The following is a 21,165-nucleotide window of genomic DNA, read 5'->3' as shown; positions in this document are numbered from 1 at the left end:
TATTAAGTTGATAGTAATGTGTGTTAACACATGAACATAACTTTTTTTGCAAACCATTTTTTTTTAAAGAGAGACTTGCCAAAATAGAAATCACAACAAATCTATTGTCACTTTTAAACTTGGAATTCTATAACCACTTATTTACAACATTTTTATTTTTCTAAAAGCGTTCTCTTGTGAAAATAATGTAGGGAATGCAACACAACGTTGATTTTTTTTTATGTGTCAGTGGGTAAATCATTCACTCAGCTTGCTACATGTTTTCATCAGCAACCACGAGGCTCTATATTGACAGCTGCAGTAGTATTGAAGAACTTACTCAACCGAAGCAGGGGAAAAAAAATGTAATCTGTGTGCAATCAAACTCTCTCGTTTCCAGCGATGACAACGAGTCTTGTATATCTTGCGTTGAGTCCATATCATGAGTTTCATATTAATCGACAGCGGCTTTGATGGTTGTGACGCAAACACTTGCCACCAATGAAAGAATGGAAATTATTGTTAGCGAAAAAGGGTGATTTCTAGTTCATCAGTCTGTAAAGCGCAGTTAATGGACCCTACTGCTGGAATGAAGTCTGAAGAATTTATTTGTCAACGCATTATACTATATTGAAATGTTTACAGCTTTTTAATATATATATATATATATATATATATATATATATATCAGGCAAAATCCACTTTGAGTTCATATTTTAAAACCAGTGATTGCGTTTTAAAAGCAAAGGTTTATCGGAAAGACATATACAGTAATTACAATAATTCACCAGCACTTGCAGAGATATGGAGGTTATTGATTAGTAATAAAGTAACAATTTATGACGTTCAATGTCTTTGGATTAAATTAATGGAATAGCAATAAAGCAAGTAATATAGATACAGATACACTAGTATGTGTATATCTATATTACACATTAAAACTTACGGATGAAAGTAGGTTTCGCATGCTGTGTCACTCCCAAGTGGCACAGATAAATAAAACTTGACCCACACATATAAAGTAGTGTTACAGTATTATACAGGAAACAACATAAAGAGATACATGACTGTAAGAAAGAAAAAATAACAAAAAGGTACTTATCATAGTACTATCCAATTTCTTAAACTAAGTTATATCTTACTGTAATTGTAACTGGAATATGCATTAGCGAAAACTTACGGTCAAAAGCGAATATCTCTTCTGGATGTTTTAATGAAAATAATCTGTGGAACATAGGTTGCTAATGAAATATTTATTTGTGAAATATCAAGACAATCGTTTGAGTCGTTTAAAAGAAAAAAAATCCTTAAAGAAATTCGTTCCCAAGTGATAATCTACTCCTTCTTGAATGTCTTACGAAAAGTGAGTTATCGCGTATTGTGAGGTTATTAATGAAACATTCGTTTAAGAGATATGAACAAGATTCACTGAAACGTTTTCTTAAGAGAATCGTCACACCTATCCCTCCCCCCCAAAAAATCACCCAGAGCAAATTACCCTTTGTGATTTTTTTCATGACAAGCGAATTATGCCATATTGTCAGGTTATTAATAAAATTGTATTTATAAATTATGAACAAAATCGGCCAATACGTTTTAGAGAAAAACACCTGGAGTAACTCTCTTCTGTGACTAAACTACCGGTTTTAGATTTTCTTTGAGAACTTAGTTACGCAATATTAATAGATTTTTTAAATGGAATTCATATTAAATATGAACAAAATTATTAATTCGTTTTTGTGAAAGTTGTCCGAGAAGGAACTGACTCTCAAGAAAAACTATCCGTTGTTGATTTTTTTTAAATAAATGAGCAATGAAACATTAACAGGCTATTAATAAAATATTTATTTACGAAACACGAAGATAATTTCTGTCGATTTTGAGAAAATTGTCCGAGGGAAACACCCCAATTTCTTGTGAATGTTCTGAGGAGAAATAGGTTATGCCACATTATGAGATTATTAATGAAATATCTATTTGTGAAATATCAACAAAATTGTGTGAGTTGCTTTAGGGAAAATCTTCCGAGAAATAGAAACCACAACCAAGAAAGAACTACTACTTTTTATTTGCGCACTACAAGTGGGTATGACATATTGTTAGATTGTTAATGGAATATTAAGTTATGAAATATGAACAAAATTGCTTAAGTAATCTTTGAGAAAATCGCTTTTCAATAATAATAATAATAATAATAATAATAAAACATCACCCAAGAGTAAACTATCCGTTGTGTACTTTTAATGATAAATAATTCATCTTGTATTCTCAGATTAATAATAAAATATTTATTTGTGAAATGCTAGCTGAAATACTCATTCATTGATTGGGGGAGCAGTATTTGGAAGTCAAGGCCTGTGGGAGTATCAGCATTCATCTCAGCCACCGCAAAAACTATGGATTTGACATTAATATCTCTGATTTTTAATTATTTTTATATATCTCGGTAACCTCCTCCCCGTAGGTAACCCCCAGACGGCATACAATGGTAGCTGAATTTGAAAGCCATCGCTAATGAAAGTGTCACCACTGATCTCACCCAAAACTATGGATTTGACACTAATGGGTCAATCGATGCAAAGTGATCGAGAAAAAATAAAAATTGCTGCTCGACCTTTTAAAAAAAGAAAGTTTAACCTATATCAGGGTCCTTCAAAACCACAATTAATTTTTTACAATATTGCATGGCGACACAATGGCTGCCGCCATTTTGCGCTTTTTTCTCGATTTTAGGAGTTTGCGTTGTTTTGAATATCTCGGCAAGTATTTGCCCTACCAATTTGAAAATTGCTGGACGTCTCCAATTTGTGCAGAGATAAAACTTTGATGTCTTAACATTTTTGCCTAAAACCACTTAAAGGGCGTGAAACCAGGCCCTAAAGTAGCGACATTTTTGGACATTGAAAACATGTTTGGCAAGAGTAAATAACTGATGTAGAGGTCTGAATTTGTGTGTGCATGTAGTCCGGGGTCATAAGTTAATACACAAAAATTTACAGACATAGCTGCTCCCAAAGTTCTGGAAAAAAAATATAAAGTTCGGAATTATGCCAATTCGACATGTTTCACTGCCCAATATCCCCAATGGGCCTGGATGAAAAAATCTGAAATTTTGGGAATAGTTACTCCTATAGTATGCCTATACCATAACACACAACAAAGCGCGTTTAGTGTTTTTGAGCAGAAGGGGGTCAAAGTATTAAGTAATGAATTCATACTCTAGAAGGTGTTTTGTTCATAAATTCAATTGGAAATTTGTTATTGTGAAATAAAATAAAGAAGGATGAATAGCTAGTCCAGTCAAGGCTCTCAAGCTCGTTTCGTTTCTCTAGTTGTAACACTGTCTTATCACACCCACAGTAGCAGTGGTGAAGAATGCCGCTATCAACAGAAGGTGAGAAAAGTTAAAATGCATACTTAACAAAAAAAAATCCGTAAGTACTCCTTGCTCTTGCTTGCTATATCAATAATATTCAATCATGTTTATTCTTGTTTTAGCTGTCAACTCATGCAGAAGACTGTTGTCCTTTCGTTTGATCTACATTCTCAAGTCAGTGAACACTTACTCGCTGTTAACACTTACTGCGGTACGGACACGTTGAATTACATGATCTCGAGGAAAATTAACGCATTACGTCGAGACGAACGGAAGGACATATATCGAAAACTTTATTTTGTTATATATTGGCCATGAAACGTGTAAATCCTTTAAATCTCGATATTATTGTTACATTTTTTCACAACCGCCATATTTTCTTCTCTCCTATTGTTACTCGAAAGTAAAAATGACACCTCAATACAGAACGAGAGGGAATAACTTACACTGAAAGAACTACGTCTCATGACATTACGCCATAAACAAATCAGATAGTATCCGAAAGGGCAATGTCGAAAATATATGCCAGGTGTTGCATTTATTCGATTACAACAAGTTTGAGAGTTTTTTTTTTCCGCTTTTATCGAGATGAGTGCGGTTTTGTGTTATCATGTTGTTGTAAGTCACGCCTTTGATCTACCAATGCAGAATTCTTTTGGGATAGTGCATCGTACATCTGCTCTAATTGTTGGGAATAAAGGTTGACATTAATGGTACGGCCGTTAGAAATAAACTCGAAGTGAATTACCCTATCGCAGTTCCACCAGACCCACAGCAAGACTTTGTGCTATTGAAACGCTCCAGTTTGATGATCGGTTTTGGAAGTTGGAAATTGCTGAACCACTGTTTTTGCACATTCAGATAAAGAAAAAAAGTACTACTACTTTTTCGTCGAATTTGACAGTCTATTTCGAGAAATGCACATTACGCAGGTTTAGCAGAAATTGTGGGCACACATCCACTCTTTTCTGGAGCGGTGATAGGGTCAACTCATGTACCACAATCCGACAGCTCCGAATGGTTTCCCCGAGTTCGTCAAAGTGACGCTCTAGACTGAGCTGAGATATACCGAGTTGATATTATAATGATCGTGTCCTTAAAAACGTCTTCAATGGATTGTTGTACTCTGGCGCAGCTAGACCTTGATTGATCTTCGACATTTCTAAAATCCGCATGATGCTTACGAAACAAACGAGTTGATACGCTGTTGTTCATTGAACCTCCTCTTTTCGCATGACAAATGTTTTCGTTGCTGCCGAGCAATACGTCCAAATTCGAACTAATACAGTAACAAGTCACGTATCAGACGTTGTTGAGCATTCATTATCACTGCAACTAAAAACTGCTTAATATACTGACAGAGTGGAGTGGAGTGGAGTGGATTTTGACTTTAACGTCCCTTTCAGCAGCGAGCCTATATGAGACGGTACCTACTGATTAACATGGAATCCGAACCATGTGAGCTCCCGCCGGGGATCGAATCCGGGTCTACCACTCAAAGGGCGAGTACTATAGTCACTTAACCACTGAGGAGCTCAATATACTGACGGAGTGGTGGCCTCTTTGTTAGATAGTTCGCTTGCCACACCAAATGTTGAGACAATTTGACCTTGTATTTACGGTTGATCACGGCGAATACATGTGCTTACTATTTATTCTGTGGAAATATTGCAACACTTATGACTAATTCTTGCATATTATCCATAGGTAAATGTCACTGTCGCATTAATTGTTGGAGTGTTCAGTTATCTCTTCTACACCATTGATCAATTATCCACTTGATACACTTTTCATCAATATTGCATGCGTAATTAGTAAAATTGCTGTAAATAACAAGAAACTAAAGTCAATGTAATACTATATTATTGGTTTCCTACAAATATTGGTATAACTTTATTTTCTGCCTTTTCTTTTTCTTTCAGATTCTGAAACCTATCCACGAGGTGTATGCTTATTCGTTCCCTGTCGGCAAGGAGGAGTTTGCATTACAAAGACTTTCCCTTGCATACAAAGAGTATGTCCTTGGATGTCTTTCTGCGTTAATCATTTAAATGGTAAGATAAGCGCATAAACCAAGCGTGCGATAAAGTAACGTAAAGTATTGTGTTTTCAGTACAAATGAATGGAAGTCCACCAACATGTTACCACTGGTCTCCTACAGGTATATACGGAGCAAGACGTAGTATGGCATGACGACAGCGTGCATGTAACGCTGAATGTGTCTACTTCACCAAAATGAAACAGTTAGGTGAAATGGTTGAAACCATATGTGTCAATGAGAGAGCTGTTAAGGTGCATTGTGGTTGTGTTAATCACAACAACGTGGATTAGAGATAACATTTGTATGATTTTACACGGATAAGAATCATCAGGCAACCGGAAGAAGGAAAACTGTAACGAGTGTCTCCCAGGATTTCGGTAGTGCCAACCGAAAGAAGGAGGACTACGGTCGCATTCTCTGCTCAAATGAAAGCAGATTTAATTAGCATAGTGATTCTAGACGTACACTTACCTGGCGAAAAGTGGAGAACCAGAAATATCCCAGGAGCATTATCGGACATAAGGAATTTGATGGTCTGGGTGTTTCTGCATGTAGAGGCATAATATTGCATGTGTATACCGACAACTAAATTTTTGAACGTGGTACACTCACCTGAAACAGTTATTGAAACACTGTACTCCTTCCCCACGTGCGTTCTTTCAGAGGTGCAGTCGTTCCCTACTTCATCTCTATTGATGATAATTCGCGATTGTAAAGAACAGTATAGATGGCGAAGCTCACTGTACAAGTGTATGTACGATGAATGGACTGGCTTCAATGATTTCCTAACTTGAATACCATCGAACACATGTGGGACGGTATAGGGAGACTTGTTGCAGCACATCTAAATGCACCAAATACCACCCCAGTAATTATCAATAACGGTGGCGGAGAAATTGAACTTCATACAATAAACACTCATGGCCAACCTTGTAAGTAGCATGAAAGCACGTTGCAGAGCATGCATCGCTGTTTGTGGAGATCGCATACTCTTTTAAGGATCATTTTACTGTTCCTGTAATGCTATGTGGACCTTCATGTGTCGAAATGACATCAGCGTATTTTTTTTTTTTTTTTTTTTGTTTCTTGTTTCTGTATAAAAATGACGTGTTTTATTCTTCTAATCATATGCTTCTTCCTGTTGTTTATTGCGTCTTATTCTAGCACTAATTTATATTAAATGATTTAAGTTTCACCGATATGTGACATTGGGAGTGACAATATTTGTTAAACTTAGTTTCGTCCTTAAGATTTACACACTCGTGCATTTACACTGGTATACATTCAGTGGGTATTCACAGATCTGCCTCAAATATGATTTCAAGAAGAAGTGGTGATACGCAATAGTGTTCCAAACATGACATAAGTTAAATGTGGGTAGTAATGATTCCATCATGACACAATGTAATGGTAGATTGTAATGATCCCAACATGGTACATGGTGATGTTAGGTTTTAGTGACACATGATGATGATACGTGGTAATGATCCCAATATGACAAGTTGCGATTGCGACTACAAAGTCAAAGCTGTTGGATAAAAGACGACAAATTGCTGATTGCATGACATACACTTTAAATTATATTGTGAATAGGCATTTTTTCAAATTTACTTTTGAAATAAAAAAAAATTCTCGTTTATGTCGGCCAACAGCATACATACAACCTACCAAGTGTATTGCTAGGGAATACCTCGATTTCATTCTGAGTTTAAGAATTCTGTCGTCTAGAGAATTACAACGTACATCCTTAGAATTTAATATTTCTTGTAAATCATGTACAATGACATTCTAAGAGAAATATGTGGTTCATTTGTACTTCATAAAGTCCCACAAAATGTTTGCAGTTGCAAAATACTTTTAAGCCCATTAACTAAGAAGTTAGTAAAGTCCCACTACATACCTGTATATATACCTACATATTGTATTAACAAACATTACCTGTTGTTCCCAGGCCCGTATTTAGGTGAGTGCTATTCTGTGCTCGAGCGCAGGGCGGCAGAACTTAGGAGACTGCAAAATTTTTTTATTTATTTAAAGATTCACAATAAAGTAATATTTAAAACTAGCAACCCGCGGAGTCCCACACAAGCACGATAAAACATGCTAATGTGTTTAATTCGCTCTAATTACAGTAATTGCTAATCGGCTAGCTTATCTGATTGTTTTTTTTTTTTTTAAGTCATTCTCTTCCCCACACGCACCCCAAAGGGTAAGGATGAACTTGAATATAATGAAAACTGATACCTACCATTAAACTCAGCGATCTCGAAAACTATGAATTCAACACTAATATCTGTCGTTTTCAATTACTTTTAAAATTTCGCCCTCTCCCATGGGAGTGGAATATAACCTAAAGTTGAACTGGATTAAAACTGTCACTATTCATCTCAGTGACCGCAGAAAACTATTAAAACAGCGGGGGCGGATTAATGTTCAGAGCACAGGGGTGCACAATATGTAAATACGGACCTGGGTGTTCCTTCTAAATAAACAAAACAATGGTTTATCGGTAATACTATGTTCTTTATTATAGTCATTAAAATGTATTACAACTTCATATGCTTACAATGATTGAAAAGAAATTACAAATATGCATAAACTTACAAATGGTATGTATATAAATTAAACGTAAATTGCATGTACATTTTTCTTAAGTGTCAGAGTGTTCCTACCATTCTAAATTAGAAATTGTAATAATAGAGCTAATATGTGCATGGATGGCAATATATTATTTCAAGACGAGATAGGTTGTCGCCCCGATGTCACTTCTCTTCTACGACAAAGTATGAATTATATGGAATTCAGCATAAGCCTATTGGAAATTGTGCAATTTTTACCTTAACAACAACTGTATTATCCTACGGCGACTATTATACTCAAAATTAATTATCAGGTCTTCCATAATTATGGACCTGTGTTTTTGTATTAGACACAATTTGTGTTTGTAAAATACCCTATTCTAACTATTACCATATACTATATAAACTGCATGAACTGACATAAAATAACGGGTACCGGTTGACGTGGCAAGTTGAAATTTAGCATGATTCTAGCTTTGCGGGAGAACCCAAACGAAAATTACCAAAAGTGATTTTTTTTTTTCGGGATCTATATGGTGGATGAGGAAATACTCAATGTTATTTAAATGGACCATGTTTTAAATACTTGAAATTGGAATAACAACTTGAAGTTCGGTATGATTGTACATTTTCGTTGGTGTTACCTAAGTAAATCACTAAATATGAAAAATTCAAATTTAGAGTGGTTTTATTTGAAACTGAAAATAAAAAGTATTCTATGTGTTATTTATATGAGACACCTTTTACACCCCAAAATTATTTGGCACTTCCTGTAGGATTACAATGATGAGATTTAACATGATTGTAGCTTTTCAAGTCTAACCGACAGGAAAATTGCCAAAAGTGACTATTTTTAATTTTTAAGGGGATCTAAAGGTGCGATGAAAAAATCCCATGTTATTTAAAAGGGTCCTTTTTGCACGTACAATCTAATATTTTAGGTAATTGGAACTGAAATGTTAAAGAAACTTCAAATCCGATATGTGTGTACGTTTTTGTTAGCGTTACCTAGCTAAATCATCAAAAATAAACATTTCCAACTGTAGAGTGGTTTATGCGGAATTGAAAAACCTCTGTCATGCTATTTATATGGAGCATATTCTGCACCCAAAATGTTTAGGTACTTCCGGCACGATTAGAATGATGACATTTGTCATGATTGTAGTCTTCTGGGGCTAACCCACAGGAACATTGTCAAACCGGAAATTTTTCAGTTTTTAAGTTATCTAAAACGGGGATGAACAGTGGTGTAGCCACGGGGGCCCATCGGGGTCAGGCCCCCAAATGATTTCCTGCCCCCCAAATGACCAGCTTTTAAAACATCATTGTAAGATTACCTCGCTTCAGTTACTTAAAAATAACAAAGTTTACATATAATTAATAATTTACGGTAAAACAGTAAGGAAAAATACTATCTTACCATACCAATCGAAAAATAGTACGGTATCTCCTCCTTATACCAATCGGAAAACAGTATGGTTTGATTGTTTTTACAGCAGATTACACAATTTACTGAGATTTATATTTGACAAACGTAGACAAACGTTTCAAGAAGGTACTGTAAATACTACCATAAAACAATGGTACTAAACTGATTTGTAAGTACGCCTACATTACATTGTTTATATGCTGTAACTAGTATTAAAAAAAAACATATTTATATCATGGGAAATTTGGAGAAAAATGTTTTTCAGTGTGGATTTCAATTAATCGGTAATTTTCAATTATTTTTACATGTCATCATCCCCCTTAGGAGTACTAATGGGGACTGAATTTTGATTTAAACGGCATCGGAAGTTTCACTGTTCATATCAGCCACTCCGAAAACTATGATTCGAGATTAATATTGGTCATTTTCGATCATTTTTGTATATATTCCCCTTCTCTTCAAAGTGCATCTTCAAAGTGAAGCTATAAAAACCATTTCAGGCCCGGACCTCATCTACGTTGAAAATTTAATCGCAATCAATCGGGTGACTGATATATACAGGGTGAACGGTAACTACGTGAACAAAAATTTGGGCGCGTGATAGTACATCTAACAATAAGCAAAAAAAGTCGTAGTGAACATGGGGGAAGTTCCGTCCCGTTTAGGAGTGACCACCGCCTGCTGAGGCAGTGGGAGTGACAGAGTGTCGAAAGCGTGAGAACATGAACTTCAGAGGCCAACAGCTTAAAAACAATGCATCATAGAGAGTGCGGTTAAATACGTCACTTAGAAAGTCATACCTACTATGTTGAAAAATACATGTTTGGAAACGCAGGTATGCGTGCGCACGGGATTCCCCAAAGGAATGGAGGGATTCCCGGACATGCTTTAAAGGAAAGAACTATCACACGTTGTTAATCCCGTGCGTACACATAGCTGCGTTTTCAAATATGCATTTTTCAATACAGTGGTATGACTTTCTAAGTGACGTTTTTAACCGCACTCTCCACGATGTATTGTTTTTAAGCTGCTGGCCTCTGAAGTTAATGTTCCCACGCTTTCAACACTCTGTCATTCCTAAACGGGACGGAATTTCCCCCATGTTCACTAGGACTTTTTTGCTTTTTTAAAAATGTACTATCACCCGTCCAAGTTAGCCCACGTAGTTACCGTTCACCCTGTATATATATATATAGATAAATAAATAATTACATTATTTTGGAAAGTTGCGAACTATAGCCTATACAAATTGAATCATACAGAAGTTATTCGAAGACGCACTAGACACCAGCATGACTGGTGAAGAACCCTGCGTGTATTGCAATACAATGAAACTCCGTTTTGCTGGGAAGCGATGTGGCTCAGTGGTAGAGCGTTCACCTCCGGTGCTTGGGGTCCCTGGTTCGATCCCAGCTTGCCTCGTGTGGACTTTGTGGTGGACAATCACCGTGCTCGTTGGTTTTCTCGGGGTTCTCCCGTTTCCTCCCACTTTCTTCATTCCACCATTTTCACCCATTTCTCATTATCACTGTCTCCTTTAGCCTAACCGGCATAATCGTGGGACGTTAAACTTAAAGATTTCATTTCATTTTTTTTTCGTTTTGCGGATATTGCAACATTGCATATACGTCAAACGCTTTTCTGGAGTTAGTTGTTAGTGATCGTAATCACCGCTTTAAAATTCCTTCGCGTTCCCATTTGTATCGCTGTTTCTGAGAATATTATTTAAAACTTCTGATTCGAATCATTACCCACTATTTTCTTCGAAGAAGTTTCGCATGTGAAACAGAAGAAACTTTTTTCGTGAAATATTTTCCGCGACGTAACAATGCACGATTTGCAGACCTGAAGATATTAAAATCCTAATTCGTCGGATATTAATATCGTACTACTTCTTTATTATTACTTTTGGACTTGGAATATTTCTGAAGAAATCGAGTTTATTCGCATTTTCGCACTGATTTAGGAAAAAAAAAAGAATTTGTAAAGGGTCCGACGTCCAAAGAATATGCTCGAAAGCTTGTTTACAAACGAAATGTCCCTGCTCTTTTACGTGTGCAGCCACTTCGTATCTGTGGTCGACGAGGAACAGAGCTCTGCATTGTTAACACTGGCGAACTTCAAATGCACGAAGCATCCTGGATCTCGGAAGGAGAGGTCGTTGTCATTTCTTTAAATCCTGTTTTAACTGTATCTTCCACAGTACTTTCTCCTTGCCAATCACCAGTGACCTAAAATGATGGGTGCGATCTCCTTGGGGAAAGAACTAGGATCAGTTAATTAAACAACCTTATGGGGATAAAAAATTATTACGAGTCTACCATTTTCTAATATTTTGATTTGTTGGCGAAAAACGCTACAAATATATTCACAATAATATAAGGATTTTGTAATAAAAAGTTCTACCATTAAAAATAGTTTTTTTTATTGTAATAATCCCGAAAATACTCAAAATAATGAAAAAAAAAAACAAAGATCAAAAAGTGTTACGTAACAAAGGGGGAGGTTCGGCCTTGCGTTACGAAGTGTGACAACCAGGAGGGAGGAGGTAAATTTGGTCAAAAATAGCGTTACGTAATATGTGAACGGCCCCTAGAACAGGAAATGAGACATAGATGTTAATAAAATAATTATGTTTTTTTAAAGTCACGAATAATAAATATATTTTTGTCAGGAAATCTTAAAGATATTAAGTGCAATTTCAATAAAAATCAATCTTATGGAGATAGCTTCTGTGTACAAGGGCTTAAACTAAAATAGTTATGTACAAAGGTATAACGATTGGGGACAAAAAGCTAATAATAATAATAATAATAATAATAATAATAATAATAATAATAATAATAATAATAATAATAATAATAATCTAGAAACCAGTGTTTTTTAGTTTCCCGGAAGGAAACCAAAATTTGCCGTTTTTTCAGGCCTCAAAAACACTAGCTGCAACATAATTTCTTTTGGTTTTGTAGCTCCCCCCCCTCAAAAACGACGGGCCCCTCCTACATAAATCTGCTGGCTACACTTCTGGAGATGAAAAAATCCCCATGTTGTTTGAATGAGCGTTTTCTAGGGATACAAAATCTCATATTTTAGATAGTTGAAATTCGAAAATAAACTTAAAATTTGATGGAATTGTGGGTTTAAGAGGTATGATGTTGTAGACTCAGTAAACGCAAGGTTAGGGGCGATTCCCTCAGCGGGGTCAAATTCAGGAAATGTTAAGAGCAAAGAAGAAATTCACTCTTTATTCGCAGGCTGATACGTAACAGACGTGAGGCCGTAGGCCGCGCAAACATATAGATCTGGGAGCGGAGCCCCCAGCTAGGGCAAAGTCTATATATTTAGATTCTAGGTTTATATTTGCGGCCAATTCCGTTTATATATTTGTGGTCAATTCCATTTATATGTTTGTGACCAATTTCTTTTGAGAATAAAATCTCGAAAACCATAAACTCTAGAAACATGTTGCTTTCACTGGTCTATTTCCAATTGTGTGTAGACCTTCCAGTTCTTGTTCATTTGTTAAGTGCCATAATCAACGTTTTATGTGTCATTTTGAGCCCATAAGCTTAACATTGTCACTAGGACGAAGCTGTTTCATATTATTATGTTAGACAACCAGTAGAGGCGTTAGGTATGGCGAGTTGACGGACCTTATAGGTGCTTTGCTTCAACCTGAATGACAAAACCTATTGCTTGATGGCAACTTGAAAGGCCGCAATAACTGCAATGAGGCATACTCGTGAGGATATGGATTTATAAGGGGAAAATTCAATTTAATGTTATCTATCACTTCCTCAAGTTTATATATTTGTCTATAGAATACACTCCGTTTGTGACTCACCGTGTTTTTCACTTGCGTAAAAACATATGGACAGATATAGTGAGAAAGTAGGAAGGATATTCATGGTCATATCTAATGTTTCTTTCAGAAAACATGCGCCGGTAGGTCACTCTAAAACTACGTATTGACAAAACCTACAGCTACTTGTCTTACATTTTTTTTTCTGAAGTACGCGCAATAAAACGTTTAATTGGCACTTATCTGTTCAAGGATTACGATTAATATTTAAATTTCTGGGCTTGCGGCATCTAAGGTCATGCCGTCCGTCACGTTTGAGAGATGACGTTCCTCGGCAAGAGGGAGTTTGACTACGGGGATATAATTTGAAGTACTCACCAACTACCTCTATAAAAAATGCTGCGAAAGTAGCTCAGAGTTCTCAAACATGGGCATTTAGATAAAGCACACTCTAGTTCTTGAGTCTTGATCCGACTACGGTAGGTCCCATAGTTTTGGAGCTATGGACCTTTAAATTTCATTTTTTCATATCTTCGGCAGTCTATAGGAAGCATTTGTTCTTCCTGGTTGGTCTATATTTTTATCTTATCTTGGTGTCAGGAATTACTTCCCAAACGTTGTCGGTTTTGTTTTGAAACACTCGGTGTATATTCTTAGTCCAAGCAAATAATTAAACACAGCTGTTATCATTAAATTCAGACATTATGTTTAAACGAAGTCTTCTCACCTTGTACTATATGGATACTAATTTACAATATATATATATATATATATATATATATATATATATATATATATATATATAGAGAGAGAGAGAGAGAGAGAGAGAGAGAACGAGAGAGAGAGGAAAAGCACCAACATGATGATATCATTTGATGTTTTGCTTGTAAATTGGAACTAAAGGTGTAGAATAAAAGTATGTCTGCATTTTTAGATACTAGGATTTTTACTCTGCCAAAAATACATGACAATTTATAAAATATAGTACACATTGGCATGCATGGATCTGCTTGTTCACATATTTGATAAACGGCAAGTGTCTATAACAGACCTCAAAATATGTCACTGGATTTTATGACAAAAATAAAGTAAAGCAGTAAAAACAAAGCCCTCGAAACATCGTGCTACGTATCCTATGGTCTTATCTATAATATTCTGCAGACTTTTATGAATAGTTGATGCAATACTTATAGAAAGGAAACAATATACAATATCGGTTTACCCTCTCTTGAATAGAGGATTTCAGTCAAATGTATGAATGCAATATATGAATGATTAAAATAACTGAAAAGAGCACAACTTGATTACGTTTGTCTACAATATATCGTTAATAATCACAGATATACGTCTGAAGTTTCTTCCTCTCATTGGTACAGTCGGTGTGTTCCCACATTTTACAAGATATGCCATCAACCAATTCATCTTCACTGCTGTTTTGCTAATATAATCTTCCACAAAATGTGCATGCTTCATCATCACACTTGACGCACTAGACACAAAACTTTCATGAAATGATGATTATATGGCTGTGTTTCAAAGTGTAGCTTCTTCTTTGGCTTCGATGTAACTTCAAGTGATGGTCAATTTGCGTTACCATATTGACTATTGTTGCCGAAAAATATTATCCGGCATTTACATTTCCCTTTACAAAGTTGGATGTATCATAGCGAAGTCTACGTACGTTGGTTTATAGATCAATGAACGCAGGTATGTCGCTTTAGAAGATAGTCTAACCTTATAGTCCGCATATGCTTCTCTGCTAAAGAATCACAAGTAGTAAAAATACCCAATTGATATATGGTCTTTATTGTATAAACTATGCGTAGTGTAGTGCAATGAACAACTTACCTCTCATTACTTGCATGGTTGTTGTTGCAAAGAAAGGCCAACAAAAACTTTCACCGTAAGAAACACAGACAGTACTGATCACATCATTAAAGCAAATAACAACTGGTTTCAACCACTTCAACTCCATCTATTGCACAAAGTAGAAGGTTTTCGTAATATATCCGACATAGCTTATCACCTAATAATCTAGAAATAATGGTGTGCTAGTTTACCCTAATCTCAATTTCGTTGTCTCTTCTCTATACAAAAGTAATTTTATGTTTGTCCACAGACAAGCAGATTGGACCTCGAGATTGTATCGGTGTTTATTGTCAAGATGGCTACAAGTGTGTTAAGAAACTATGGAGGTGTGATTCGAATAAGTGCAGTACTGTTGGAAGATGTGTGCCAATAGACAAACATAGTAAGTATTTTAATAAATAACATAAATGATTGGTGTTTAAAATAATATTCAAAGGAACTTTAACAAGCAAAAGCTCAATGACGGATCAAGAAAGGGGGCATTAACTGAAGCGAATACGTAACTCTTTTTGTGTCATTTAAACTGTGCCCAAGTATCGATAACGAACACTCCAAATTTCACTAGACTCTTTTTGTCCTAACACTTTCACCCCAAACGTAGCAAAGTCCACGTCTTGTGCCACTTTCATAAAGTTCTAAATGGCATACTTTCTACTGTAGTAGAGAAACATATATATATATATATATATATATATATATATATATATATATATATATATATATATATATATATATATATATATTATTTTCCTCCGTGAAGTGTGTTTAATAATTTATGTAAATCAAAATATACACATAAAAATGGATTGTTTTCTTTGGCAAGATAACTTTGATCCTTTTCCAAATGTAGTCTTGGCAAGTTAGTTTCCTTTCAAGTTCGGTTCATATTGCACATCAGCAATATGATTTTCCCAGTGCTTAAAGCTTTCACACTGTAAACACTTATATTTCCTTGGGCAATGAATTGTAGTGTTAAATTCCTTGTTAAAATGACATTGACATCTTGTTTGCTTCATGAATATTGCGTGTTTCTTTGCAGGAGGCAACATAAATACCATACACATTACTTAAGTTTTTCAAAGCCACTGTCAAGTGTAATCTACTTTAGCTTGTACGGCAATAATTATAATAGGAAGATAGGGCTCGTTGAGACTTTATGAACTGTTCGACTCGTTCTTGTTTTTCCTGAGAAATCTTAATTGGCTGGTCTTTTCTGTTTGTCACGTTAGCTTTTGTTGTTTGAATCTCTGTTTTACTATCAACTATATATTACGAAACACTCCGACTGAAATCAACGGTTTTAAGTATAAACTGATAGCGCACTTTAACATTACTATTTTCTATAGGTATAGTTCAACAATATATAGAGTATAGTCCAACTTCTACTTTATCTTTCTTTGTGTATAAGCTTTACTTTTATTCTTCCTTAACCCCTAACGCACCAAGCCTAAATCGTCAACGTTGTTTACCAGGCTGGGGTGTTCTGGGGACCCCAAGTATTATTTTAATTTCTAAACTTAAAAAAAAATAAACAAAAGTATCATTGACCTAATTATGTAACAGATATCCCAAAAGGACGCAGGGTACATAAGAATCGAGAATAATTGATTCTTATAGTTACAGCAGTACCACCAAATATCACCTCCGGAGTCCGTAGAGGACTCCGCTTGGTGTATTAAGGGTTAATATACGAACGGAAAAAATAAGAACAAGATGCTTGCATTTTGAATATAAAGTGACATATAGCTATATAATCTGCTGTCCTTTCGCATTCATATTTTGACTACAGTTATTTTGATATTTATTAAGGACGGCTAATTCCAGAACTTTTACTTTCCGGAATCCGAAAAGTAAAATCAGAAAAAAAACAAATTCGGAATTCGGAAAATTCTTGATTTCAGGAAAAATTCCAATTTCGGAAAAAAAACAAGGGGGGGAAATCGGAATTCGAAAAAAAAAAACGAATTTAGAAAAGTCCGATTTTTTCGAAATTCAGATTTTTCCCGAATTCCGTTTTTCCCCTGAATTTCGGATTTTGTTCTGAATTTTGGGATTTTGCGAGTTTCGATGTTTTGTGAATTTCAGATTTTTTTACGATATCCGGAAAATGAAATTTCCTATTCAAATTTTCTGAAATCCGGATTTCGGAAAATTTTGGCCACCCCTAATATTTATCATGTTAGCAAGGTACAAAATGTAGTGTGTTTTTGATCTCACTATTATCTTATTTTACTCATACAATGTCGTTCTTTCTAATGTTTTGACTTCCTGCTTTCTCTTTAGAAAAGTATTTACTTTTCTACTCTCCCATTTCACCAATCTGTGAAATACGGTTTTGGGCTGGATGCTCTCTTTGATTTGTTGCATTTTCATACTGTGGCACTTATTCGCTCATTAAAGTTAAGCCTTCACAAACTTCTGGCGGCAATTCTTCCAGTATTTAGTTGAGTTGTACTCATGGCGTTGCTTAAATGTCCATCCTCATCCACCTGCTTACTCTGACTTCTTTCTACTTTGTTTCTAAATGTTCACCCACATACACTTAATTTTCCTGATTTGTCTCCACTTCTTTGTTTTAATGTGCAGCACCACATCCACCTGAACATCCTGATTTGTTTCCTGTTCATTGTTTAAATGTGCACAAATATTCACCTGATTATTCACTATGTTAGTGTTGGCTCCCTGGTTTAGTTCATTCACACCGCACATTGAATATGTTTGTTATGTTAAACTTAACGCTGTATATGAAGTTAGTGCCATTATAACTGTTGTCGTCCATATTAATAAAATTGTTTATAAAGACCTACCAGTCTATTGATAAAATCAAATTCTTCAGTTTGGGTTTGCTATATTCCTAACAAATCAACATAAAAGGTAGGTACTGTACGATTGAAACAGTGCTGATCGCAACAAACTTTCTTCACGACATAATGCCACAACTTAGGATAAAATGCTTTTCTTTCAGCAAATTTTGGACCTGAGGACTTTAAACCTAACTCTACAATTCTTTTTCCTCTTGTACTCATACTGTTAATGTGAAAATTTAATAGAACATTGCGTATACTGTTGCTGATTATCACTCATAACTAGTAACGATTTTTCAGTAGCTGAGGTTTTCTGTTTTATATTTTTAGACACTCAATATGTGTAATAGTTTTCAACAACGTTGTTATCACATTAATAAATGTTGAAGTAAGTTCTGAAATGCAAAGAATATAGTGGGTTGTAAATAAATGAGCATTACACAATTATAGAAAGTAGTTCACTTGCCTTAATAGTACACAAATGCTTACACTATTTTACTCACATATAGCCCAACTTATAATGAGTTGAGAAAAGATGAAAATCAAATTTTCATTTTTTTTTTAATTATTATTACGACATTTCACCTCAGCGCACTCGAACTGTATATGAAAGACTAGTTTCATTACTGCAAATGTAAACAATATTTGTTTCGTTTTTATTACAGAGCCAAGCATAGCATACCCAAGAAATGCATTAAGGAAAGGAGTTTGCAATGAGGACGTTTGTATCAAACACAGTTGTGTCATTCGCAAAAGGTTGTGCATTGAGCCCCCTTGCGGTGTAACCGAGCATTGTGTCACACGAGCAGGTAAGATTTCTCTTTGCTACAAATATCAATAATAGTAGCTGTGTTTTGCAGAATTCGCCGTAGTTATTTAGGGGTAACACATTGTGTGTATTTAGTAGTCGAAGACTCTTGCGTGACCAAATTTAACAAGAGGGAAGTTCAACAAAGAACTGCACATTATAGAGTAATAATTCAGAGAGGCAATACTCGAACAAAACGAAACTTCATGTTCTGTATCAAATAAATTAATCTGTAACAAAACATGTAAGAATTCGCAGGGAAAATAAACAGGCTTCATTATCTACTTAAAGTTTCCAAGAAATTTTGAATGGAAGTAAGTATCCTTTTTTGTTGACTTACAAAGTGAACTACTGAAATCCATATCTGTTTAAAGTTGTATTCGAAATTGCAAACTTTAAAGAAAAGAGATAATAGATGGTTTTCCTTAATTAAGGTTTTGATGAATTTCTAAAGCTTTAATAGATTTGAAATATCCAATAATTATGGGTGAATATTATATTTGGGACAGATGTGCTGAATGCAGAATAAGTATAATTTATTTCAAATTATTAGTAAACGCAAATTCGTGCTGTAATTCAATCTAAAGGATATAACTTAAAATGAAATATTATCTGAAACTTCTAGCATAGCATGGATATTTTTACACTATAATAAATCGGAAGTCATTTTTTTATTATGTTTGATAGTTACCAATACACGAGTTTGTATTATTATTATTATTATTATTATTATTGTTATTATTATTATTATTATATTATAACAGTTTCACTTGCATATTCGCTTCCATATATATATATATATATATATATATATATATATATATATATATATATATATATATATGCACTATGAAAGTTATTTAAGAGTATATCGCAATAGTTGGTCCAGTTGTTCTTTAAGTTCATTGCCTATATGAGCACATACCTTACTACAAGTAGACCTACATTAGTATAAACAACATGTAATATTGAACGCATTGCCAATAATAAAGGAAACAGATTGTCACATCAGCCACTTCAAGTGGCAAAAATACATGAACTGATAGTTTTAAGAAATAGCAAAAGCAACTGAGAAATGCATGTTATCGTATTTATATGATATAGGAGCCTCGAAACAACATCGATGGGACGTGAAATACAGTTATATAGATCACGAATAGTATCAAGTAAAATATTACACCATTCCGTATGCAGTCGTCACTCAGTTCTGTAAGAGAGGGTCGAGGCAGAATTATGCGTCTTCAAGACGGACCATAAATAATCAATTATAATCTGGACCCTGATTTAGGGGGCCCAAGGAGGTATTCAACTTCATCCCGATGTTCCTCAAACCACGCACCAACAGCTTCAGCTATGTAAATTGACACATTATTACTATGTAACATGGTGTAATTGTGCAAAAAAAAAAAAAAATCTGAATATTAGAGTGCACATGATCTAAAATGGTGACGTAATCACTGGTGTTGTCGCGACTGATAAGTATAAGCACAGGACCCACTGAAAACCAGCAGTTTCCAGTTCATAGTATCACAATGCACTGTTGTCATAGTTCACGGTTGGGCAGAAACACCGCAGAAAAAAAAATCGCTTATTTGGGAATCCGAGACGCATAAGCATGGACTAGTGGTAGTGAAAAAAGGTATACTCCACTGGAGTGCAAAACAGTGAGATATAGAAACTTGATTAGAAAGTTACAAAAAAGAACTGGTGTGGGATGTAATCAGGAAGAAGAAAGAAGAAATGAAGATTTTGAGAGAGCGTAATGAGAGAAAGAAGAGCCGGTTTGAAGAAGACTCAGTATATTTGTCAGGGAGTGGACAATGGAGGGTCTACGACGTTGGGAAGAAAGCTTCAGGAAGAAAGAGTGGAAGAGGCTGAATGAGAAAGGAAGAAGACTAGGATGGAATGAAGAGGAAATGAGTATTTCCAATAAGAAGGTAGTAGTTATTGGGGAGGCTGAGATTACGAAAAAAAGAATAAGAGTTTTTTAAGCCTGGGATACAAATTTAAGGTAGACAGTTGTAAGACGGACATAGAAGAATTGGTTTATTGGGCGGAGGAAGCTTTGCAACAGATAGAAGATGAAAAGAAGTTGAAAGAAGTAAGAAGAAAAATAGGTAAATTAGTGAAGAACGTTCCGAGAAAGAAGAAATGTAATCTTCATGAAAACGAGTTACAAGGCTTAAGAATAAGGGGGGTGCAGTAGTGGTTATGGAAAAAGGGATGTTATGAAGAGAAGCTTCGGCAGTTGAATGATAGTACATATGAGGACGTAGCGGAAGCAGGGAAAGACGAAGAGGAGAATATAAGAAGACAGGTGATAGAATAAGGTAAGAAGAAAGGATTCTCTAAGTTTTTTTTTTTGATCGTGAAGGGAGGATACGGAAGAGGACATGTTTTTTTTTTTTTAATTCATAAGAAGGAAGTGAAACTGAGACCTATTCTAGACTGTAGAGATAATTTCATAGAAGCCTTGGA

General features: G+C 35.1%; 1 protein-coding gene across 1 annotated transcript in view; it reads left to right on the top strand.

Annotated features, from left to right (window-relative positions):
* LOC145687797 (uncharacterized) overlaps positions 1 to 21,165 on the top strand; it is a 236,539-nt gene that overhangs the window by 82,063 nt on the left and 133,311 nt on the right. Inside the window, exons 3-5 of the mRNA XM_081761225.1 lie at positions 5,278 to 5,409; positions 15,326 to 15,457; positions 18,545 to 18,688. Coding sequence (XP_081617351.1) covers positions 5,278 to 5,409; positions 15,326 to 15,457; positions 18,545 to 18,688 — 408 coding nt within the window. The remainder of the gene's footprint in view (positions 1 to 5,277; positions 5,410 to 15,325; positions 15,458 to 18,544; positions 18,689 to 21,165) is intronic.

This window comes from Thermobia domestica, chromosome 6 (assembly GCF_964235325.1).
Source record: "Thermobia domestica chromosome 6, izTheDome1.hap1.1, whole genome shotgun sequence".
Classification (NCBI taxonomy): Eukaryota; Metazoa; Arthropoda; class Insecta; order Zygentoma; family Lepismatidae; genus Thermobia; species Thermobia domestica.
This window is presented reverse-complemented; position numbering and strand designations above follow the sequence as displayed.